At 35.7% G+C, this 27,630-nt stretch overlaps 1 protein-coding gene across 10 annotated transcripts in view; it reads right to left on the minus strand.

The window, feature by feature from the left end:
• Positions 1-27,630, minus strand: part of LOC126162377 (epsin-2) — a 169,338-nt gene that overhangs the window by 106,701 nt on the left and 35,007 nt on the right. For all 10 annotated transcript variants that reach the window (XM_049918843.1, XM_049918840.1, XM_049918842.1 and 7 more), the window contains exon 4: positions 21,716-21,925. In XM_049918843.1, the coding sequence (XP_049774800.1) occupies positions 21,716-21,925 (210 nt within the window). The remainder of the gene's footprint in view (positions 1-21,715; positions 21,926-27,630) is intronic.

The following is a 27,630-nucleotide window of genomic DNA, read 5'->3' on the forward strand; positions in this document are numbered from 1 at the left end:
ACTTAATAGCATCAGAAAATGAATTTGGACTAAGTCTCATTCATTTAAATTGTAATGTTACGTGCATGAAATTTACAACAATATTGTTTTCCTGTTATTAATTTGTGTTAATTTTCATTTTCATGTTGAGGAAATTAATTTGGTAAAAAAAATGGAAAAGAATAACGTTCCATAAAATAATTTGCACGGACGCGAAAGAAAAATTTTGGATTGAAAACTGTATATTTGACGCTACATTTGCAACATAAGACTGACAAAGAAAAAATGGTGAGTACAGCAATTTGCATTTTTTCCAGTTTCAAGCAGCCATCTGTACTTCCTTTATTCCGATCCATTTATTTCGAAATTATTTTTTTTCAAATTGTAGTTAAAATTGATTTACTACTATTATTGCAAATGATAAGTGAAGAGCATATTCGCAGTCATTTATTTGTGCGAGGGAAATTTCAGTGCCAATTTAATAAGTCAATTTCTAATTAGAAATCATATAGAAATATCCATTTCCATAAGAGAAATTTCAGATTTCAACATATCATATTTAAAAAAAATTTTTTTTTACCATTGGAAAATTTTATTTGCAATTAATTATGAAAATCGCAAGATGGACGCTAGACGCGTAGAAATTGTTTCCGCGGACGAGCTTAGTGAAAGTGACACATTGCAAAACATGTCCGACAGTCAAATGAATATTGAACTTAATAGGGAGGATGTTCAAGACATAATTTTACCAGATCGATTAAGACAACAACCCCTATATTTAAACAGATATACAGGCGAATGGAGAGTGAGTACTACGCGAAAAAACGTGACACTGACAACGTCAACTTCAGAACCAGACATCAATCAGACACGAAAAAATGACGAAACTAAGACACAGGACTCTGACATGCTCAACCAGATTCTGAAGTTACTTGGTGACCAAAACAGAAAATTTGACACTTTAGACAAAAGATTTGACGCTTTAGACGAGAAAAATGACAATTTAAAACGTGACATTGGGAAATTTGACACTAAATTCGATGAACTGACACGGGACATAAAACAAAATTTTGAAAAACAATCGAGACAAATTGCCGACTTGACAGAAACCACCAGTAGTCTTGAAAGGAAATTTACTGACTTATCAGACAAGGTTACGAGACAAGAAAAGGTATTTGTGGAATTCAGTGACGAGACAAAAACTGACTTACAACGATGTAATGAGAAATTGTTAACAGTAGTTTTTGAACAACAGAAAACCAGTACCCAAATTGACGAATTACGACAGTCACACAATTCTGTAAAAATAAACCAAGAACACTTAGACCTGACGATTACAGACCTTTCAGACAGATTAAATGATGTAACATTGGAGCAGAAATCCTTACAGGAAAAGTTAGAAAAGCTTGAAGACAGAGCAGATGTAGCATCTTTAAAGAATGACACTACTCTAGCAGAAAAACTTGTACATGAATGCAAATTATGTGATGATTATTTAGATGAGAAGTTTGAGACAATGACACAGATCATTTTAGATAAGACAAAGGAACAAGTAAAGGGAGAAACAGATAATATTCAGAAAGAGGTACATAAACTTAAAGAGAATGTAATACCAAGTTCGTCAGTGATACCAAAACCCATAACAGACAACCAAAACATAAATGAGACTCATAATAATGCTAGACCCAGCACACAGCCGAAAATAGAATTACCAATGAGTGATACAAATCTCAATGAACCATTTTCAATGCTACCACAAGATCAAAATTACTATCAGACATCACCACATACTATGCACAGTTTGACACAAAATGCAGGACCCATAATACCATCGGGAGTAGCTGATGAAACATTAGTACGACATGGATACTTTCAGACATTTTCATGTGATGAGAAAGACAAAGTGCATCCGATTGTTTTCATCCGCTCTTTTGATGGTATTTTCCCGAGACATTGGTTAGAAGCCGACAAAATTCGATATGTTACAAATTTGTTACGTGGAAGAGCAGCTAAGTGGGGAGCAGCAATTAAAAGACGATGTTTAACATTTGAACAGTTTGAACAAGCATTTCTTGAGGAATTCTGGTCGATCACAGAACAGCAAAGTTTAAAACGAGAAGTATACAATCCAGAAATTTACAACCCGAAGAAAGAGACTTTACGACAATATTTTGAACGCTACCTAGACAAAACATTATATTGGACAAAACCAGCAGATTTACCAGATGTAATTAGAACACTTAAAAGCCACTTACCATTTCCTTACCGTGATAAATTAATAGGAGTGTCCGAGGACAACATAAAGAATTTTTTCAGTTATGTTGATGAGATAGATGTTGTTTACAGAGATGAGATCAGGAATTTCAATCAACTGTATCCGATCCATCCAAGCGATTCGCGTACGCACAACAGAAATGACAGAGGCTATTGGAATCCGCCTCTGACACCACAACAAAACACTCAAAGAAACACTTCACACTACACTGGGACAAATCCATTCAATATTAGGAGAAACAACTCGCAGCATTGGCAAGGAAACAGTAATTATTACTATAATGGTTATCCGAACAATAATTACAATCAGAACAATAACAGTTATATTCAAAATAACAACAACAGAAGGAGGAACCGAAATTATAGAGATCAAAGAGAGGATAACAGGTACCATCCAGGATATTTTCAGAGAAACAACATCCAACAACATCCAAACATGTATTGCAGGAATAACAGTAATGACAACACCAGTTACAGTCATGGGCGAAATAATGTATGGGGAAATCACAATAGACAACCGCCACGACACATGCAATACAGCAACCCTCAATTTGTACCTAACGGAACTCCCAATGCGACGCGGAGTAATGTCAACAACCAAACAGCTGATACTTGGGTGACGCGCGACAGAAATGTAAATATTATTGAGTTGGGCAATGAACCCAACCCGCAGCAACAACCGAATTTGTCGGAAAACGAACGACGACCGAGCTAAGCGCTCGAGTTACGGTCAGTAGGGAGCAGAGCGCAACGGAACCGACGATTTGTTTTCTCCGATATGATGACAGTAAGAAAATAGAAAAGGAATTATATCAGGATGTAGATTTTAACAGTACCAGTAAAACAAAGAAGATTATTCAGGCTATAACACGAGTTATGATTGGTAGCTATGAAGTGGAAGTAATGTTAGATACAGGAGCAGCAGCAAGTGTAATTTCAATGTCCTTATATAATGAACTCAAACAAATAATGAACATACAAACATTGCCAGTACAGAATTGTCACATTATAAGTGCCACCGGTAACAAATCAAAGAATGTGAAATTTCAAGTGCTAATTAACTTCACGTTTTCAAATATACCACTCAATTACAGTTTTCTAGTAGTAGACAAATTAGTTATGCATTGCATATTAGGAATTGACTTTTTGAATGAATATCAAGCAATCATAGATTTAGGAAAAGGGAAATGTCATTTAACCGTAAACCAACAACAACTGACAATAGAGTTAACACAGGGTAAAAACTTAAACAGTAAACAAGGTAAATTTGAACAGTTACATTTTGTGTATCCAGCAGCAATAAACATATGTGATTTAACTTTTAATGAAGCTGTATCTCAGGGAATTAAACCTAATAATTTATATGAGAAATGCACAGAATCTGAATATCTGACGAAGGAACAACAACTTGAATTACTTGAAGTTTTGCAGCAATTTGCTGAGGTATTTGTGGAGAAACCTGGAATTATTAGAGGCTATACTTATGAGATGGATGTTAAACCACACAAAACATACTGTAGAACATATTATAATATTCCTTGGTCAAAGAAACCCGCAGTTTTGAAAGAGATTGAAAAAATGCAAGCTTGGGGTATCATTGAAAGGTCACATTCACCATATTGCAGTCCAATCCTAGCAGTTAATAAAGAGGATGGTAGTGTAAGATTAGTGCTGGATGCACGAGAAATTAACAAAGTTATAATCCCAATCAACACACGACCTATTAATTTGGAAGAACAACTTTTAAAATTTCATAATGTACAGTATTTAACCAATATCGACCTCCGCTCATCATTTTGGCAGGGGAACCTCCATAAAAACAGTCGTAAATACACTGCATTTCTATGTGAGGGACGTAGTTATCAATTTTGTGTTCTACCCTTTGGTCTACGAGTGAGTGCTGGAGTATTTATTGAAGCCTTAGATGCTGTTCTTGGACCACAATTGTTATCGCGAATCACAGTTTATGTTGACGACATTGTCATTGCCACCACTACTTGGGAAGAACATGTAAATATTTTGAAGCAACTTCTGACTAAATTTTCTGACGCAGGTGTCACTATCAATTTATCAAAGACGAAATTAGGGAGGAGAGAAATCAAATTCCTTGGTCACATCATATCAACTGAAGGCATTTATCCAGACTCAAGAAAAATTGATGCAATAAAGAATTTTCCATCCCCACAGAATCGTAAACAACTCAAAGCCTTTCTTGGTCTATCTTCATTCTTCAGGAAATTTGTACCCTACCACCTTCTTAACAGTCCACATCTTCTATCTTTACTCAAAAGAAATAATATTTGGAAATGGACAGAGTTCTGTCAGACAGATTTTGAAGCGATTAAGGATGCTTTAGTTAATGCACTGTTGTTATGTCATCCTGACATGATGTCAGACTTTTGCCTAGTAACAGATGCAAGTTCCTATGGACTCGGAGCATTTTTATTCCAAATTCATGTAGAAGATGAACAAACAGTCATCAAACCTATAAGTTTTGCTAGCCGCACTCTCACTGAATGCGAAAAGTCATATTCAGTGACCGAGCGCGAAACACTTGCCATAGTATGGGCGTTTCGCAAGTTTCGCTACTTTCTATGGGGAAAACGTACTAAGCTTTATACTGATCATCAAGCTCTTTCATTCCTGCTATCATGCAAGTTATTACATCCACGTCTTGCACGCTGGTGTGCATCACTACAAGAATATGATTTTGATATTATATATATAAAAAGGAGAATCCAACATTATAGCCGATGCTCTATCTCGTTTGCCACAAGGCCTACAAGAATTTTCAGATGTGACAGAACAAACATCAGATTTCAAAATTTTACTCATGTATGATGGTACATTTGCACCTTACTACAAAAACATGTGCAGGAAGTTAGCCATATTGCAGGACAATGATCCCAGGTGGATCCAGATAAAGAATAAATTACGTGCAGGAACAGACCCACATCTTGAAAAATATTACACGTTACACAAAGAAGTATTATTTCACCGACGAAACCCTGAATCACAGCATTGGTGTGTTTGCTTACCTGAATCTCATGTTGATGATTTTATTTTATTTACACACAGAACTTGGGGACACTATGGTGTAACCAAATGTACAGATAAGATTATACAATATTGCTATTTTCCAAATTTAAGGCGAAGAGTATTGAGTAATATTAGGAAATGCATCATATGTCAGAAAGCCAAATATTCTAATCGCACAAGCATGAATGAATTGCACCCAATCATACCTAAGAGGCCATTACAGCTAATTTCTTTAGATATTGCAGGACCCTATCCACAAGCACGTGGAGGAATGAAATACATCCTTGCTGTGTTAGATGTTTTCACAAAGTATTTAAAATTATATGCTTTACGTTCAGTTTCTACCACTGCTATTACCAGACGTCTATTAACAGATTATTTTATAAGAATAGGAAAACCTGAAGTTATGATCACGGATAATGCAGCATATTTTACCAGTTTAAAATGGAAGACATTTATTGAAGAACAGAATGTTAAACATATTTTAATTTCAAGATTTCATGCAGCAGGTAACCCAGTAGAAAGAACATTTCGAGAATTTGGACAGTTTATGAGAACACACACACCAGAGAAGCACACAAAATGGGTAGAATACCTAGCACCATTTGAACAAATAGTGAACAATTTAACTCACATTTCTACTGGGTACACACCAACTGAATTAATTATGGATAAAACAGAAAGAAATGAATGGACAGACCCTCTACCTAAATTTACAGCAACAACAAATCATGTTAGTTTAGAAGAAAAGGTAAGACAAGCTTACACAACATTATGTGACAAAGCTAAGGAAAGAAAGCAGAAATATGACAGAGGTGTCAGGAAAGCACAAACATTTCAAGTTGATGAGTTAGTTTTACTAAGAACACATCCTAAACCCACAAAACTGAAACATTTAAACAGGAAATGGCAGATCTTATACTCTGGACCATACCGAATTGCAAATATTCCACACCCTGGCTGTTATTCATTAGAATATCCATTAACACATAAACCTAGAGGTCTACACCCACACAGACATTTGAAAAAATACATACAGTAAAATGTTAGCTACTGAGGAGAAGATAATGAATATGATATACAGTTATGATGAGCCTACATTTAAGTTATACAGATACTTACAATCTAATGAATGCAGGTAAGTCTAGAAAGCAATGTGAACCATCCAATAGCTAATAAGATATTTGGTTATAAGAGGAGTTGCTATTGAGGCATATACACATTAGACGAGGCATATACACATTAGAGGAGGCAGAGAACTGAACAGAATTATTTTCTTTAGGAGGCATGTGATAATAGTAATGTTGATATGAGTGATGTGAGTGACTGAATGAGATGAGTGAATGTAATTTTAGTCTAATAAGAGGATAAATAGTAATATGGAGAGAGGTAAATGGAATATAAGATGAGAAAAGGGTATTATTATTGTTGTTGTTGTTGAAGTAAAAAGTAAGTGGTAATGAATAAGAGGAAAATATATATATATAATGCTGAGGAATAAGTATATGTTATTTTTTGAAGAATGAATAATGGGTAGGTGAGAATGTTATGAGTAATTGAGAATATGTTGAGAGGAGAGAAACTAGATTTGAACACTATATCACATGTACTCATGGAATACAAATGAAAGTAGTGGAAAGAATATTATTTATTGAAAGATTGGTATGCCTGAGATAATAACTTATGTGGTGTCTTATATATTCTTATAACTAAAGGTGAAAGTATAGATTTATGTGGAAAGAATTATTTACAGCAGCCACTGTTGGAAATATACCAGAAGATTTAAATCTATAACACTTTAACACTAATCTAATGGGAACTTGTAATGAAATTTTTGGAGTTATGTAGGCTTGACACTTCATATTGGAAGAATTATTTAAGAGAACATATTTAGCAGTCATCTAATGACATAATTAAAGCTCATCTACTGAACTGAACTGATGCACCATTAAATAGAAAGGAGAATAAGGAGAAAACAAAACGTCAGTCCTCTGTTGTGGCTCATACTCTCATCCCTTCCTTAGAAAAATTTATACATGTTGATGAAATATTTGACATTATATAATTCGTGATTATCTGACAGTATGGAGAGACATACACAAATATTTATTTACGAATAGAATTTTACAGGTACCACAAGGTAAATACAGAATGGATATACAGCATGGAACGCAGCAGCAATTATCTAAGAAGATTTATTTATTTATTAAGTAAAACATTTATTTATATTGCTTGACACTCATGAAAGGAAGGAGATGAACTACACAAACTTTATAGGAACATGATTGACTTGAACTAGATATATATATATATATATATTCACTTACCACACTGATGTACATACTTGTAGGATCCTAAGATATTTAGTGGGGACACCACACTTAGAAACGGTATTAGGTATAGGAACTTTTACGTTATATTAAGTTAACATGTATTTATCATATTTTATTTTGTGTAGTCCATTGTAGGGGATCACTTTACTAGTATTTATGAAGTAGTCAGCAACCATCCCATGAACCTATCCTCCTACAGAGGGCTGTCTTGAAGCTTGAAATATGTGTAAATTTTATTCCAGGAGGCAAGATGAATTTTAAGTTGAATATTCTAGCGAGTTGCCACAATTATCTTCAAATGTTGCAAGTGTAACGGAAAAAGAATGAGCTAACAAATAAAATGTATATTTCAATCTGAATGTAATGTAATTCACATGTCAGCACAATGATATTGAATGTAAAAAAAAAAAAAATTTGCTATATTTTTCATTTAATTCTGTATATGTACTATATGACAACAATGTATCTCATGTAATGATTAATTGTAAATATTTGTATATTCATGTACTTATTGTATCGAGAGATGTATTTTAAGGAGATGTTAATGAACTGCAAAGGACTTGTGCATGTAGCACATGATTCATATAAATGGAACTGAAAATGCAAAGAAGAAACCAACGTGATGGAACACTGGTCAAGAAATATTTACGTAGTGTCAATATGCTTTGAAGTGTATGGTGTTGTGGAAGCCGGCAGGTCTTCAGGTTGGTGTAAAAGACAAGCTCATCACCTGTCATAGGCAGTGAGGTGTTTCCTGTGCCCTCATTGACCATTTATACCCCGGTAGACGCCACCAAAATTCGACTGCTGGAGATCACAATTTCGTGTTGACACATTGAACAAACTTTGGATTTTCTTCAAGTCACACGTAAGAGATCCAGGCAGTACACACACACTCAGAATCCGATACTACGTTTAAAGACATTGGAGCAATATAATAGAAACATTTATTGTTAGAATGAATTCCATTGTAAACATGAATCATGTGGACTGAATTCAAAAGCTGTGCTAAGCAACGATACTACGCTGCAATTCAAAGACATTAATGTTACGACTCCTAAAGAAGATACACACCAAAAAGACTGTATACAAAGACTGATATGCAAAGCGCATTGTGCTCAGAAATATTTTTTTTTGTAATATGTAAATTTCTTATTTTCTCATATATGTATGTATCTATGTAAATTTTCTATACTGCCACGCTCGCTTGCGGAGCGTGTCAGTAGAGGAGGCATTGTAATGGTACTTTGACTTCCGCAAAGTTATAATTTACGATCGCGCACGCCGAAGAGCGCTGCGCCAGCGACCGATTTTATAAATAATTTTGTTCTTTTTTTTTTTGCGTAGTTGTTTGTTTTTAAGAACTAATGGAGGACTCTCTCTCTTGTCTTGAGACGAAAGACGTGTATTTTCCCGCTGTGTTGAATGTGCTTTTGGTGAAAATTAAAATTACATGTCAAAGTGATGTTGTTTCAATAATTAATGAGAAGAAGAGATAATAAAATAAAAAGGTAACACCACAACGTCAATGGAAACATAAATAGAACAAACTCCCCACATCCCTAAGTGTGCAAGAAATATGGGAAAGGAAAGAAACATAGTGCATAATAACGAAAGAAAGGCACTTCAAAAAGGAATGTAGAAGAGAAAGAGAGGATAAATGTAAAGAGTAAATTATAACCAGGCGTAATGGCAGAAGTCCAACACCACGCTGACTTGTGCACTTTATGTATTTCACAGAAAATCTTAGTCTGAATGGTTGGAAAGTGATATGAAAACTGCTCCTTGCAAATACAACTCTACCTTCTTAATCACAGGTCTTGTTCCCACATGGACTGGAAGAGTGGAGATAGAATTTTAGACTCCGCATGGATCTCCAAGTTCAATGGAGACTGCTGGTATGGCATTTTAAGCGAAGGATTTGTGCAAGATGATGATATACCCCCTAGTCTCTCTACAGTACTGTATAACTACAGTGGACCTTTTCTCGATCAGTATGTTCACTTCCAGTGAACAAATGAAACCATATTCAGCAGAATTCAAATGCATAAACTTGAATAGGAGCGAGAAAGAAGGGATGAGAGAAAGTTGAAAGCAAGGAACTCAAAGGCTGCTATATGGAATGACAAGTGGAGGTGAACTGCATTGGGACGTAGGAAAAAAATCATTCCAGACACATAGTAGTGGAGCTCATTGTTAGATGCATGCTATCTTTGGAGAGAAACTAACATTTCCAATGTGAGAGTGCATGCACCTTTGAAATAAACATTCTGGTTAGAAACTTCTTGTACCTTTCCTCACCCACTCTATTCCAATCACTTGCATGTCTTGAATTATTTCATGTTCAGTAATTATCCAGCTTTAGATATTTTCCTCACTTTACTGTCTCCGATTTTGTTCAAATTGTGTTTGCTGGTTTGATTAGTGACCACAAAAATATACACAAATTTCTAGCCTACATATTTTAATATGTGATTACAAGTCTCTTAACACTGAAAACCAGCTACATAAAGCAAATAAACAATTTTTTCAGCCTTCAGTTGCAAGGTAATTTTACTCGTTTACCTAGGTTTCGATTCCAGTAATGGAATCTTCTTCAGAACAAAAAATGAAATTATTTTGTGAGCCAAACACTGGCCATGTCACAGATTAAAAATTAAAACATTAAAGACGCATAATCATAAGATTATGTCAGTCAAAATTAAAACCATTAGGGCGAACGTAGACGGAGCTGCGTCGGCCATAAATCAGGACCACACGTAAGCGGCTCGAAAGTTTTCTTTAATGTTTTAATTTTTAATCTGTGACATGGCCAGTGTTTGGCTCACAAAATAATTTCATTTTTTGTTCTGAAGAAGATTCCATTACTGGAATCGAAACCTAGGTAAACGAGTAAAATTACCTTGCAACTGAAGGCTGAAAAAATTGTTTATTTGCTGTACATTTCACAGTTGCTGACACGCTGCAATATGTTAAAGATTTGTAAAAGCTACATAAGGCTTTTCATTTCTTAGATCACCAGTCATTTTTATGTATTTTCAATATTTTTTTAATAAAACTACAAGCAAACATTTCTAACGTTTTGAAGAGCTGTGTTTCAGTGTAATAATAATAATAATAAAGATTTTATTGTCTTTAGGCCATTACAGCAATTGACAACGTCAAATGAAGTTACAATATATAATACAGTGTGATAAGGTATTGACTACTGAAATATTTTAGCTTATATTACAATAAATGTACAGTGGGTCATCTGTTGGATTACTGCATTTTACAGTTGAAGAATTCATTGATATCATAGAACGGGTGGGCAATAAACCATTCATGCAGTCTTTCTTTGAATGTATGTTCAGGAAGATCCTGTATGGCATGTGGCAGCTTATTAAATAGTTTGTGCCCTGTGACTTCATAGCTATTTATTGATTTGGATAGTCTGTGGTAAGGCGTGTATATGTGTTTGATGCTTCTTGTGTTGTAACAATGTACATTTTCTCTACGTTTCACATCTTGTAGGTTCTTCTTCGTAAAGATTAAGACATTGTATACATAGAGGTTTATTACAGTCATAATTTTTTGTTTGGTAAATAAGGGTTTGCAGTGAGCCTTATGTGAAGAATCTGTAATTATCCTAATGGCTGTCTTCTGCAATAATAGGATGTCATGTATATGACTACAGTTACCCCACAAGATAATGCCATAGGATATTATACTTTGGAAAAATGCAAAATAAGATGATCTGATGTATGTTTCAGGTACACAATTTCTGAGTTGTCTTAATAAATAAATTACTCTAGATAGCTTACTACTAATATAGTTTACATGTTGGCCTCAGGATAACTTTCCGTCTAAATAAACTCCCAGGAATTTAACAGAACTAGGGTCATCAGATAGTGGCTTGTCTCTTAGAGTGAAGATTATCTGTTGAGTTTTATTTTCATTTAGCAGGAAACCATTTGCTCTGAACCAATATGCTGCATTAGTGAGTGTATTTTCAGCACAGGTTTTAAGATCATTAAGATTGTTACTGCGATGAAGAAAAGTCGTATCATCTGCATACAATACAGTGGTGGATCTAATGAACGAGGAGAGGTCATTGATCATTATCAGAAACAGGAAGGGCCCCAGTACAGATCCCTGAGGCACACCTACTTTAACATTTTCTATGTTTGACATTTCCTTACCAACACAAACTATACCTGTTTACGGTTGTTGAGGTAAGCTTTTAATAGTCTGAGACTGTTTCCTTTGATGCCGTAGAATTTTAGTTTCTCTAGTAGTGGCGTGTGCTCAACACAGTCGAAGGCCTTGCTTAGGTCACAGAATGAGACCTTAGCAAAGCCTTTGTTCTCAAAAACTTTGAGGATGTAACTGACTACCGTGTTGATTGCATCAATGGTTGACAAATTCTTCCTAAACCCGCATTGTGTAGCATTAATTATTCCTAGATTCTCAAAGTGAGATGATAATTGTTGGTACATGATGCATTCTATTACCTTGGAGAATGCGGGTACTATTGAAATAGGCCTGTAACTAGATGGAGAGTCTTTATCTCCCTTTTTGTATACTGGGACGACCCTAGACAGTTTTAACTCATCAGGAAAATATCCCTCAAGTAAGCACTTGTTTATGCAATGTGTTAAAGGGTACAGAATGCAATCACACACTTTTTTTAGCAGGTTGCATGATATGCCATATATATCTAAGCTATCAGATGATTTCAGTTGTTTTATGACCCCTTGTACATATCTAGGTGTTACTTCAGAGAAGGTTAGCATGCTTGTATTTAGTGACTGTCTACCCCAATTTTGGGAGAGTAACTCAGATGGACTAATGTCTGGTTTGATAATTGCGTCTCCTATTTCTTTCACTGAATTAATAAAAAACTCATTGAGTGTTTGTGGTGGGATATTAATTTTGTCTTTTTTTTAGTATCTGTGGCAGCATTGTTAATTACTTTCCAAGCGGTTTTGCATTTATTGGTGGAATTATGTATGCTGTTGGCATTGTAGGTTTTTTTGGCCTGCAGGTTGGCTTTTTTGTATTCATTCCTGCGTTCCACATAGGCTGATTTGGCACAGTCAGACTTCATACTATTGTATATGTTGTACAGTAACAAAACTTGTTTCTTTAGATCTGTCAGCTGTTTAGTGTACCATATATTTTGTCTGTTTTGAGATCTGGATTTGTGGCTGCTGTCCATTATTTTGATTTTCTTTATGGGAATACTATAGTCAAACAGGGTCAAGAATGCATTAAAAAATCTATCAAATATTATTTTGGCTGGCAGGTCATTACTTGAAGTGTAATGTCGATCGACACTACAATGGCCAAACCAGTCTCTGTCAGCAAGGGAATTACAAAATGTGTTAATTTTATCCTCAGTTACGGGTCTGGTAATCACAACTGTTGGGACAGGTCTGTTTGCATTGCTCCTATTGATGGGAATTTTACTTGCATAATTTAGAGATACGGAGTCATGGTCAGAGAATGGGAACACTACAACTGCGCATGTGTTTTCAGTGGTCTTGAAGTTTACAAAGATGTTATCTAAACATGCTTTGTTCCTTGTGGGCCTGTTATTAACATGATGTAAATTGTATTGTCTTAGTAAGTTTTCCAGATCTGCAACACTACCCTTACATTTAGTAACATCAAAATCAGCATTGAAATCACCTCCTATTGCAATATCATAGAGTAGCCATTTAATATTACTTAATTCACTCGATAGCATGTCCATTTTTTCTAAAAATATGTTAATGCTTCCCTTTGGTGATCTGTACATGGATACTACTATTAGCTTGTGACTATTAATGATTATACCCGTAACTTCAAAGTGCTGTTCACCACACAAGGAATTTAGGTCTAGTTTGGTTATTGTACAATTGAGTGACTGGTTGGAATAAATTGCCACACCACCTCTAATGTGCTTTTTCCTACAGTAGCTATTTTCTATACTAAAATTGTCAAATTTGGCAACTGCAAGTTCATTCTCATTAGCCCAGTGTTCACTCAGACAAAAAATATCAAACTGGTTATCAAGACCAAACTCATTTATGATAAGTTCTTTATCTTTCAGTCCTTGAACGTTAAGGTAACATATTTTAAGATCCATGCTCTTATTGCTTACACACTGAACACTATGGTGATTGGTTTTCAAACCTTTTTCAGGGCTTATCTTTTGGATTTCTGCCTCTTGTTGCCTTTTACTAAAAAATTGTTCACTTGGAGTGGTAGCACATCTACTGTTGTATGTCTACTCTTCCCTCCTTGTGATGATATTGTAGATGAGGCTGCTACTACAGGAATTGATGGAACTGCTGTTATGGTGTGTGGAGGCACTGTTGTGGCATCTGGTGACTGAGGAGATAAGGCGAATGCTTCTTCTTCTTCTTCTTCTTCTGCTGCTGCTGCTGCTGCTGTTGAATCTTGCTGGTGAAGTGTGATAGGTACTGCTGCTGCTGTAGGCATTGTTGTGGCAACTGGTGAGAGTGGAGATTTGGAGGTTGCTTCATCTTCCGCTGCTGTTGAATCCTGTAGAAGTGTGGTAGGTACTGCTGCTGCAGCGTTTGTTATGTGTGTAGGTATAATTGCTGCTTCCACCTCTACTTCTACTGCTGCAATAGAAGTAACCATTTCTTCAGGCTCTGCTTGCGTCAAGCAAGGAACAGGAAGAGCAGCAATTACTTCTTGGTTGTCAGATGCTTTCAGTATCATGCTGATGTTTTGGCACAGAATCTTCTTGCCTCTGTTATTAAGGTGCATGCCATGTCTCGTGTAACAGTCTCTTTGCAAGGAGTCCATACTTATAAAATATGCATTTTGGTAGGCCCTGCAAATCTTTGAGTATTGCCTGTTTGCTTTTATGATTTCCACGTTCACACATGACCATTCCGAAAGGTCATGCCTATGTGGAATTCCGACTACAAAAACTGATTTCTCTTGTGTTGTATTTAGTATTGCCTTAAGGTTTCGTGTTGCACTGTGGAGGTCGTTTTTATATACATTATTGGCTCCAGCTATGACGACAATATCACGATCATTTTCAGTTTCTATGTTTTTAATGAGTTCTTGGATGGGTGCACCTGGTTTGACAATACTAGTTGCTTGTATACAATGACTGTAACGTAGTATTTTTGCGATCTTACGTCCATGGCTATCAGAGAATATTTTCACTTTGAGTTTGTCTTCACGTTTATTGCGGAAGTTTCTGCTCATGTGCTTGTCACTATATAGATTCGGCGTGTTGTTTTCGTCACAGTTTTCCGTGGATTCCACATTTATATCTGAATCTAGTGCATGAAAACGGTTTTTTGCTACCACAGGAATTCTACAGTCACTGGGTTTCACACGACCAACCCTTTTTGGCCTAGTAAACATATGTTGCCTTGTTGTTTCTGCCTGTAGGCCTATATCCACTTCAGAGCACTCGTTTATTGTAGGTAGAACACTGAAACTGCTTTTATTGCCGCAGTTCGTTCCATTCGTTGTATTTATCACCTTTTCGCTTCTTTCTTCCGTGATCATGCTAGTCCTGTGCTCCCAGTTCCGTGTTTTACTTGCTTTGGCGATCGGGATATTACGCGCCTTTTTCAGTTCGGCATTTTCATTTTCTAAATGCGCAATGTCCCGCTTTAGTACATCTACAATTAACTGCAGCCTTGATACACGTTCATTTAGCTTCACTATTTCACTGTTATAATTTACGTATGTTCCGTTTTTCACCACACAACTATAACTTTTGTTCAGTTTCTCACTATAAACAACTGTACCGGACGCCATGCTGTGGTAAAATTATAAAGCTGGGCAGACTGGTTTGAACAGTTCACATTGTGCACATTTTGTAAGTTTTAGGTCATTTGCTTAACTTTATTTACCTGCATGTTTTATATCTTTTTGATTTATAGTTTGAGATATTTGGAAATGAAGTTGGCCAAAAAATGTATGCTGCAAAAATAATTGACTTTTAAAGCATTGCATCTTGAAAAGGGTGTGTGATACATATTTGCATTACCCACCACTTGAAAGAGCACTTCTCTCTCTACAAAATATGAAATTTCCACAACTATTTTTTTCTCCCCCTGATGACCTGTAACCATCCAGTTAATTTCTCATGCAAATCACTATTCTGGAGCTCATGTTCTATGTTCACAAAATTTGTACCAAAGTAGTAGCACATGTATGCACAAATTCAGTATGTCCTGAATGAAAACAAATGTAAGGTTTACTTTTTTCTTTTTTCACTTTTTAGTACTGTATGGCAAAAGAAAAAAGTAATTTCATTTTTTATCAAATTTTATTTCTGCAGGTGCAAAAAGTGGCAGTTGACCCTAAATAATGAAGAGTCTGAGGTCATCCACTTGAGTGCTAAAAGGAACTCAAACTTCGGTTACATGATAAATCAGTCTAATCTAATACCTAGGTATTACAATTACGAACAACTTAAATTGGAAGGAACACATAGAAAATGTTGTGGGGAAGGCTAACCAAAGGCTGTGTTTTATTGGCAGGACACTTAGAAAATGTAACAGACCTACTAAGGAGACAGCATACACTGCGCTTGTCCGTCCTCTTTTAGAATACTGTTGCGCGGCGTGGGATCCTTCCCAGGTAGGACTGACAGAGTACATCGAAAAAGTTCAAAGAAAGGCAGCACATTTTGTATTATTGCGAAATACGGGAGTGTGTGTCACAGAAATGATACAGGATTTGGACTGGAAATCATTAAAAGAGAGGCGTTTTTCGTTGTGACGGAATCTTCTCACGAAATTCCAAGCACCAACTTTCTCCTCCGAATGCGAAAATATTTTGTTGACACCGACCTACATAGGGCAGAACGATCACCACGATAAAATAAGGGAAATCAGAACTCGTACAGAAAGATATAGGTGTTCATTCTTTCTGCGGGCTATACGAGATTGGAATAATAGAGAATTGTGAATTCAGGCACTTAAATGTGATTTGCAGAGTATTGACGTAGATGTAGACTTTTCACTGCATTACTCTGAAAAAATTGAGACATTCAGCAAGTGGAAAGAGCTGCCAGGGTGTACTTTTGATTAATCAGATGGTTAAAGTTTCTATTCGCTAGCCTGAAATTCCAGCAAAAGGCTGCAAAATGTTGAGAGATTTTTCTTGTAAACAAAAGGAACTGTGGAGTCAGTCTGGCCTGAGGTTCAGTGACAAATCTACAATTTGTCTTTTTCATATGTTCATTTGGCCAGGAAAATGTGATTGTTTACTAAGATCATGCTGTAATCCATTTACAAATGACAATCACACTAATAAAATAAAATACAGACATGGATTAATAAAATAAAATACAAACATGGATTAATAAAATAAAATACAGACATGGATTAATAAAACTTTCCAAACACACACCATGCCGAAACTGTTCAACCATCTTACCACATTTTGCAAATTTACCACCGTCATTCACTGTAAAGTCAGATTTCAAACTTTACCCCTACTTCTTTTAAAAAATGTTATCACATTCTGTCACCACTCACTTAAGAGGCTCCTACTCACAAAGCACTACAATTTGTGATAGTGTTTTGTATATAATCCACTAATTGTTTAGCAAGCCGGAACACAAAACTTTAAAAAAATCTGAGACAATGGTGGAAATGGAAATGTCCTACTTATTTTGCTTTTGCTGACTATGCAGTCTACTTTAGTTCTGAATGTGTATCCTTTATTTCAGTTCTCAGTTAGTACTTAACAATATACAGTATATTACCTTATTCCTGATAAAGGCATTGGGACTATTTTTCCATTTACTTCAGCATCTGCATACATATCATTTCCTTATGTCATTTCACTCTTATCTCAATGAAAGAATTTTACTGAAAATGGACTTTATGGACTGACCCTCTTCAACTTTTTTTACACTTACAGTACTCTAGGATCAGTAGTGGCTGGACATCAATTTCCTGAAGCATAACACAATCCTCAAAATAAAAAAAGGAAAAAGAAAAAAAAAGAAAGCCCAGAGAACCACCTTTTAACACCAAAATATATGCTGGGAGTCATTAACTACACAACATTCCGACTACTTCAGCAAGTCATACTAGCTGAATATATATTACATTCATCTTATATTGTCTTCACAAGATTCAATGTCCAAATCAAATTTTCATAGTACCAATATTATTTTTACTTTTAATTTACATTCTATCAAACAGCAAAGAATATACCTTTTTATTTTTAGAGACTGGACAGTATAAGTGCATATAATTTTTTTAATTTAATAAGGCAAAGCATCTCTCCATCAAATTTTATTTCTCATGTGATAAAGTAAAAGTTGCTTATGTTACCTGTAATTACTTAAGAAAATCATACAATACTTTGTTAGTTAAAACTTCCACTTGATAATAAACAATGACTTTAAATATAAGAAAAATGTGCTACAAGCAACTAGACAAACCACAAACTTTTCAATTATAAAATGTAACGGGTATAGATTAAGCTAAAAACAAATCCTGTTTCATATGTAACAATGCTCTGAAATAATCTGTTCTTGAAAGACAATTTTATTCAAGTTACTTTGAAAACTGCATCATTTTCAGAAGAACCAGCACTTGCCTTAGGTGGTTTAGAGAAAGCACAAAAATCCTAAGACTGGATAACCAAAGGGGGTTTTGGACCACTGTCCTTGCAAATGTGGGTCCAGTGCCTTATCACTGTATCCACCTTCCTGAAAGAGTCAATCAGTTCACTTTAACAGCACAGATGTTTATTATATTTCTTACAGCTTGCAAGCAAACTGGTAAGTGACTACTCAACAACCCACCATTTTTACTCAGCTACGGCACAAAACACAAAGAGGCTGTTCCAAATGAGGGTCACATGAGTCCACCCATAACCTACTTTTTAACTTTGAGACGTCAGAGACAATACAGTGTACAAAGAAAAACATATCTGGTGCATCTCTGTTTTACAATAACAAGCAATTTATGGAATGTTGGCACTATTCTTTTATTAATGTGTAACATAATAATAATAATAATAATAATAATAATAATAATAAAGTCCTCCAGTGTTTGTATGCTGACAAATTTGTCGAAACTATCGATGAAAACCAATTCTTACAAATATTCTTTCCATTCTTTTTTATTCTAATCAACAATGTAATTTATTTTGCCATTCTACTAAACCATGTCATTTATTTTGCCGTTCTTTCCCAATATGAGCTATTGCAGCAATGATAATTTTTGTACAGATTGCGGCACTTTGATTACGGCTCTCGATTTTATGTAACCTTTCTTTTTGTACAATCTCTTTAACAAAAGCATAAATCACACAGAAATGACTGAATGATCCTTAATACCAGCTACCATTCTCTGCAATGTGTTGGCATTCTTGTGATTTGGAATTTTTATCCCTTAACTTGCCTCACTAAGAAGACTTGCTGATTACCTGCGCAGGTTGTTCACTTACTAAATAACTCAAAAAAGAAGTGCAGACAAAAACTATCTATGTTTAACATAGCACATTGTACTATGCTGCATGACAGATTTCTTCTTGCTTTCCAATTTTCAGACAGACTATATCTGGTTATGTTGCTATGGAAAACATTTAGTCCAATGCCAGACTGTGAGCTAGCAACACAATTCCACAATTAGGCAGTTGTCTATGAGACAATTAGTAATCGAATAAGTGATCTGGTGCAACTATGCTTTTTAACATTCTGAGGAGGTCATTATTGTGGAGTAACACTTGTACGTGGCAACAGAGTGATACAATCAAATGGTTCAAAAATATAAGTTTATTTTACTGTTGTTTAATCAAACTGAGATTAAACTGTAACTTTGTTCATATATGTTTACCTTGCTAATATAAAGACAGCTATTCCTTAGAAGTGTACAAAGTACATGTCCGCTGGTGTTGCGAAAATCGGTGCACCTATTTGGGGGGTTAATGTTTGCTCTTGTATCCTCCAACTTCAAATAACTGCAGAATGCAGTCAGTAACTACAGATTAATGATGCTTGTTCACATTTAGAAGACTGAATGTGAATTTACTTTGATAGTGCCATGGTGGTCTATTGGGTAGAGCACCTGACTCCACCCCCGAGTGTCCAGGCTTCAATCTCAGATGGGGCGAGGATTACAATGATAAAAGAACTGAACTAAAAGGGTTTTTAGTTCAGTTCATTGATCAGTACGAATTACAAAAGAAAATCAATCCTCTGTCCTATAATATGTAAAGGAGGTCTTCTCAGGAAGACACAAATGTGAAACTTGCAAAGTAGTCAATGCTACCATCTAATGATGGGCTCAGCCTGAAGCTAGTAATCTTATAAGAAAAACTAACAAACAGTGCAAAAAATAAATACCAGTAACAAAGTGCATTCCAGAAGTACTAAATTTTTCATTACTTTGAATTGATATACTTCTTGAGAATTACATTACACTAAAGTTCGCACCTAAATTGGAGAATGTAAAAGAACAACTTTCTTCCTTTACTACTTCTTAACAACAGATTTAAATCCGAGTGACAGTGAAATTTAAGGACTTTAATTACAAAGGTGGTTTGTAAAGTTCTTGGGATCACCACGAGAGTTCAACACTAGCACAACGCGTTTTTCACATGTTATTCATTGGACTGTTGCCTTCAAACATGTGTCACGTCAGTGGTCTTGGAAGTGTGGTGATGACTTCTTGTTCCCGTATAGTGATTTGGAAAGATGGAAAATTACAAAGATGGTTTGAAAAGTTCAGGGGACTCTGCTCCTTCATATTCAACTGTTGCCAAGTGGACAAATGAATTTAAATTTAGATGGTCCACGCAGTGGTCGGCCACGAGGTGTCACTACTCCAGAAATCATTGCAGAAGTGCACAAAATGGTCATGAAGGATTACCGATTGAAAGTGTGTGAAATTGCTCAAGCTTGCCAGATGTTATGTGAATGGGTGTATCACATTTTAACTGAAGAATTAGAAATGAAAAAATTATCTGTAAGGTGGGGGCCATGGTTCTTGATGCTGGACAATGCACACACACATCTGTGCTGTCACCATGGCAAAATTACACGAACTAAGGTATGAATTGTTACCACATCTGCCTTATTCAATTGATATAGCTCCATCAGACTTCCATCTCTTCCCAAAACTAAAAAATTTTTCTTGGTGGACGAAGATTCACTTCAAACGAAGAATTGATAGAGTTGACAACTATTTTGCAGGCCTGGAGGAAACTCATTTTTGAAATGGGATCAACGCACTGGAAGATCATTGGACAAAGTGAGTTAATCTACAAGGAGACTACTTTGAAAAATAAAAAAGTTTCAATGATGTAATTACTTTTTTCCTATTCCTTTCCGAGGACTTTTCAAACCACCCTCATATCAAGATCATGTAAATACTGACCAAACATAACTGACAAGTGTTGGGACACCCTTACTGCGTCGTTCAACAATGATTTATTGTAAATGGATCCACACAACTGCAAATGAGAATGAACTTTACCAGCGGCATTTTATACACGTGGCACCCAGTACAGCACTTGCAAGAAATACTGCCTGAATTAAATGAACATAAACATCCTCTCGTTCTTAATGAAGAATAATAAAAGGACCAACAGAATACCATAAAAACAATGTCAATGAACTGTATTAATAAATTTTCAATTATCATTTACATACTTTGGTCCAAGAAACATCTGGGTTACATTAAGTTACTCATTGTGATAAAAGGGTTTTGAGGATTGTGATTTGGTCACGTATGTTCAGTATGACTGAAATTAACAACCTAACAAACAAATTAGGATACTTTAAGAGTGACTGACTTTTTCTTTTGTTTTAATGACAAATGGCAGCCAGTATGCAACGGAATGCACTGGCCTCTCATGTAGATACAGTAGTTCAAGATACACCATCATTCACTTTTGCTATACATGCCGCTGCCGACCCCCGCCCCCCTCCTCCCCCCCCACACACACACTTCTGATCATGATCCAGCACTCGATAACTGTTTGTATCCCATCCACAATTCTCAGTGGTAAATTTTTAAATTGTTACAAAATATTAGGTCTTTACAAAATATTATGTTTTAATCTTCTATGTACATTAATTTTACAGAAATACATACCTTTTCCGTTCCAGTTTTAATCAAATACTCCAAAAGTACAAGTGCTTTGTACACATGCCTCCAATTGCGCCCATGGTCATTAAGCCTTTTCCATATCATCTGCATTATTTCCGTAAATGCAACAACATTGTAGGTTAGGTCAGCAATTTCTGACATAAGTGTTGAACTGGGACCCCATGGATCATTGCTTGTGGCTTCTCGTACTTTCACCTGCAAGATCAATAATTTCATTGTTCTATATCTACTAGCTGCAAACCTCTGAAGGAGGAGGAGGACAACGTGAGGGGGGGGGGAGGGGGGAGGAGAAAGAGATGGATATAATGTGGGGCGGAGGGGGGGGGGGGGGAGAGGGAGGAGATCAGGACATATATCCAATTTCCAAATGAATTTAGCAATTGTGAAACATTGCCATGTTTGCTAGTAATAAATAAATCTTAAAAACTTAATTCACACTCACAGCTAATAAAAACTGTATGCCTATTCATATTCAATGACAAATACACAAAATTACAAAATTAAAATAAAATGAGTAAGGAGTCATTACACACAAACAGGCCAGGATTAAGGTTGGGGCAAGAAGTACTCTGGTCCAAGGGCACAGGTGAGAACTATTCAGACCACCCTTATATTTTTATAATGTTTGTCTCAAGTAAATAAATTCACTTATTGATATTAATATCTGGATATAGTTTAATTTCATCCATATAGCAATCAATTACAAAGACACACAATGACAACCCATTAGCTTCAAAAGGCAAAATTCCAGTACTGGCGACAGATACAATCAAAGCTGAAAAACATTTCCCAGTGTTTGGAACTATTCATTCTTTCCTGAGGGACAAAAGGATATATAGAGGATAGTTAGAAAAGGGGCAGATCAGTCAGAACCCAGAATGATAAAGGCCCACCTGTGAGTTTGAAGGGGAAAGAATAATGAAAGGACAGAGGTGCATTAGACAGAGCAGACTATTTTTGACCTCCTGCTCCGACAGCTTCTTTTCACCTTTGTTTCTCTCTTTTCCTCTCAACAGATGCAGCACTGAAATTTTGCCTTCTGACGTTAAGTGCAGACCAGACAATTTATCTCTGTAATTTTATTGTTTATCCAAGGGAATTTTCTGCTGATACACCTCTGCCATGCAGGATAGACAGCTACATGACGTCACTGATTTACAGATGTTCAATGGAAAATTTCCTGCACACAGACATCAAATGTGCATGGTTCTTATTAGGACACAATGAAGAAAAAATGGTGCTGGACTATACGTTAACAAATGTTCTCGGCTTTTTGTATGAATCTCCTGCAGTCACAAGACAAAGGGCCAAACCAAACCAGCCCAAAGCAAATATCCACACTGTTGCAGCAGCAAAAGACTGTTTTTGTTTTTATAGTGGCTGCAGCACATCTCTTGTTGTGAATCTGTCTGCTGAAAGCAATACAATTAATTTTTGAAAGGCCTACTAAGAAAGCTGATGATTCAAAGGGATTTGTGGTTTATCCAAAATAATAATTTCACACTACTAGAGCTATGGTTTTATATGGCTGTTTGTCCATCTTATGAGCATACTCAGCATTAATTTGTACAAAGTTGTTTACATGAAAAATAAGAATTTTAATTTATTTTTTTTTAAATCTCAAAATATTTAGGTCAGCAGGTAAGCTAAAGGCAGGACAGCAGTTTTGATTTTACAGACATGATTGTGTAGTGAGCATGAAATTTTATTTGGGTGTTGTTAACTATAGAAAAATAGTATGCTATATGGGAAAGGAAAATGCCTTGTGCTGCCTAATGTAATCTTCCAACAAAATACAGCAAAACCCACTTTTATGATCACAGAACTAAAACTTTCCCACTGTTAACAATATTTGTATTGGTCACTCCTAGTGTTAATCCAAACTATCTTTTGCATTACAATACTTATAGATTTCTTGCCAGTTACACTTTATGAAACAATGTTCAAGGAGAGGAACAGAAAAAGAAAGAGTAGCTGACCTAAATGATGCTGGTAAGATGTCTGCTTTCAAGTAGTGTTTGCAAACATTATGCAATTAACTATCTTGAGCCATGGAGTCCCCAGACCTGAATGAATATGAATGATGTCATTTGTTTTTTTGAATGATTTCGTCATGCTTTCAGCTGGCATTCTCCATTTCATATATGATTGCACACATTTTCAAGTGTCTAAAATGGAAGCATTATACACTGGATACATTAGTGATACTTGTGATTTTGACATAAGAACAAGACAACTAGGCACATTATAATTTGTTTCATGGATGATTCTTCAGAAGTATATTATGCCATGTATGTCCTTGCTCCTACGACCGCATGTAATGCTCTTACAAAAAATTATAGAGATTTTTTGCTATTTTAGAAGCAGATTACTTTTGTGCAGTTGTTGCAAGCCTTTTACGTACAAGGTCCTTGTTTTAATGTACTTAGCACTAGGAAAATTATAATTATTTTACATAAATCTATTAATTAACCCACATATGCCTTTGTTCTCAATTGTATTTGATTATCATTCATCACTGGTGTAACTATGACTGTATTTAATTTCTTTACAAAAATTCTTTAAGGAATTAAGGAACTGATAAAATAACTTTAACCAGAGGGGCACACATACAGAGCACAGAAAAACAAGGTTCTTATGCAACCATTTATAAGTATTGCTTCTGACAAAATTACTCAATGTTTCAAAAATACAAAATTATGCACTAGTTACAGAAACACTAACAATCTACAACGATTATTGGGAGACATACTACGGAAATCAGAGCCATTTTCGCAATCAGGAATCTACAAAATTAACTAAAAAATGTTCAAAATTTTATACTGGACAAACAAGGAAAGTTAGCATGAGATTTAAAGGACACAAGACAATAAGTGGCAATAGCCCACCCACCTTTGCTGGACAGTTAAAAGGCACCAACCACAAAATACATAATATAGATGAATCCCTTGAAATATCACATAAGTTACAGAAAGGAAAAATCATGGATGTGACTGAAGAAATTGAAATTTACACTCATCTAAAACATCAGTCAGACAGTTTTAAATGAGCAAAAAGGTCTGTGAAATGGGAAATTCTTATACAACTTTTTACCATTTCTACAACAAAGCATTACAGAACCACAGAATGTAAAATTATCGCTACACTCATCAATAAATATTACTGTAATGTGAAACATCACGCAACCATAAAAGACTTTATACTCGACTCTCATAGTTTTCAGTACTGTTTCATTAGAGTGCTGTGATCGATTTTATATATAAGATCTTTGTAACAACTCTTCAAAAATAATCTGCTCCCATAACGAGAATAAATAATTATAGGTTACTCTAAAGAAATTACACAGGCATATTTACACCAAATGATAAACGATAATTAAATATAATTGAAAATAAGGGCTTATGTAAGGTAGTTAAACTTCTGTACAACAATCATGATCGAAAGTAAAAGTAACTTGCTCCCGCATTACAGGCAGTCCTCGGAGCAAGGACGTACATGCATCATATACTACTAAAAAAATCATCCATAACTTAATTTACAAAGTGCCTAGTATATCTATGTTAAAATCACAAGTGTCACTAATGTATTCAATATATAATGCTTCCATTCCAGATACTTGAAAATGGCCTAAGGAAGAAATTGTACATGAAATGAAGAGAATGGCAGCTGAAGGCATCACCAAATCATATAAAAATGTATCCCAGCTGCAAACCATATCACACTAAAAATTGATGCCATTTGTGTTTATCTCCTAACACAGTGAACTTAACAGTCAATATGAGAGTTGTTAAAAAAAATTCCAGAACATTCGTAATTTCACGCCACTGATGTGTTGGAGCAAAATGCGGTTGACATCCCTGCGCACAACTGTATTTAATGCGGAAGTTTCAGTGTTGTATATCTGTTAGTTGTTGTTCAGTGCTGTATTGAGTAGAATGTTGTGTCGCACAGTTTGCGAATTTCGAGATGGCAGAATTAGAGGAGCAACAAACCTTTGTAAAATTTTGCATCAAACTCGAGAAAACCTTTATAGAGGCACACCAAATAATGCAGGAAGCCTACGGAGATGAGTGCTTAAGCCGTACTCAGTGTTAAGAATGGTTCACAGGGGTTTAAAAATGGCCGGATGGAAGCTAAAGGTGAGCCTCATTTAAGATGCCCTTCGCATCTACCAAAGACATTCCTGTCAGGAACGTCACCAAAATTGTGTGTGCCAATCAAAGACTGACTATAAGAGAGAGTGCAGAAGAATATAACATTTCAGTTGGATCATGTCACAAAATCCTGACACAGCATCTTCGAGCATATCATGTTGCCACCAAATTCATGCCAAGCCTCACGAGTCAAGACCACAAAGACCTTCACCTCACAATCTGTGAAGAACTTTTGGATCGTTTAAACGAGAACAAGATGCTCCTTAAAAGAATCATAACTGATGATGAGACATGGGTCTACGTTTATGTTGAGACCAAGGTTCAATCTTCACAATGGATTTGGAAGGGTTCTCCACGACCAAGAACCACTCATCAGGTCATGTCAAATATCAAAGCCATGCTGATAGTTTCCTATGACTTTGAAGGATTAGTTCATCATGAATTCATGCCACAAGGACAAACTATTAAGCAATGATACAATCAGGACGTGTTGCGATGCCTGTGTGAAGGAAATGGCCTGAAGTGTGGCGAAACAATTCATGGTGCTTGCATCACAAAAATGCACCCACACGTTCATTCCTGACGGTGTGTAACTACTGCACAAAATACGAAATCACTGTGCTGACTCATCCTCCGTATTCTCCAGACCTGGCCACTGCCTACTTTTTTTAGTTCCAAAAATGAAAACCCCTGTGAAAGGATAAAGATTTGCAACAACAGGCGAGATAAAAGAAAATTCACAGACAGCATTTTGCATAACCCAGCAGGAGGCATACCAAGACTTCTTCCAGAAACAGAAATGGCACTGGGAGCAGTGTATCAATTGTGGATAAGAGTATTTCGAAGGAGACCATGCACAGTAAGTAAAAGGTAAGCTTAGAAAAATTTTGTGGACAAAGTTCTGGAATTTTTTGAACAGACCTTGTATAACAGTGCAGCACTATTTGTAGTTACATTACTGAATGAAGTATTTGGTTGGCAATGATAAACCACGGCTATGGTAGCACCTATTCTAAAAAACTAAATCTGAAACATTCCAAACATGTCACCTCTTACAAATAAATTATGAACTGCATCAGTATTGTTGAAATATTGTTTTGTAAAGGAAGTGCAACAACTGATTTGGGGGGGAAACATTATCAAGTTGTACATGCCACAACATTTTTCCTGGCTTATGTAGGAGTTTGCAAGGTTGTGGCTAGGTTGTAACCTAACAGTACAGCTTAAGCAGCTTAACTGAAATGAGCAGTAATGATATTTAAATACAATGATAATTGTCACACACTTTTAGCACATCTTTTGGAAGACGGCCCAGTTTCTGAGGCACTGGTTAGCTTGGGACATAACAACACAGCTGAAATTGAACATCACATTCTGCTCTGTTTTACGCAGAAATGTGTTTCATTACTGCCATCTACATACAGACAAGCAATGTCATAATTACTATGATTATGGAATGCAATTCTCTCATTGGGTCTACCATCCTATGCAATCATCAGCATCAGCCATTGCCAACTGCTATCTTTTAGAAATATCATTCTTAGGGTCCTATATAGCAACCTTTATGATTTAAAGTTAAGAAACTGAAACAAAAATCCGACTGTGTCCGTGAAATGTAAGACTTATGTAAGACCAAAGGTTTTGATTTAAAGACCAGTACAATTAATGAAATTGCTTGCTGATGTTTTGTAAAGTCTGTGTTTAAGAAGTTATGGCTCACTACTTACATGACCACAATTTACACCA

Source organism: Schistocerca cancellata, chromosome 2, assembly GCF_023864275.1.
Source record: "Schistocerca cancellata isolate TAMUIC-IGC-003103 chromosome 2, iqSchCanc2.1, whole genome shotgun sequence".
NCBI classification, from domain to species: domain Eukaryota; kingdom Metazoa; phylum Arthropoda; class Insecta; order Orthoptera; family Acrididae; genus Schistocerca; species Schistocerca cancellata.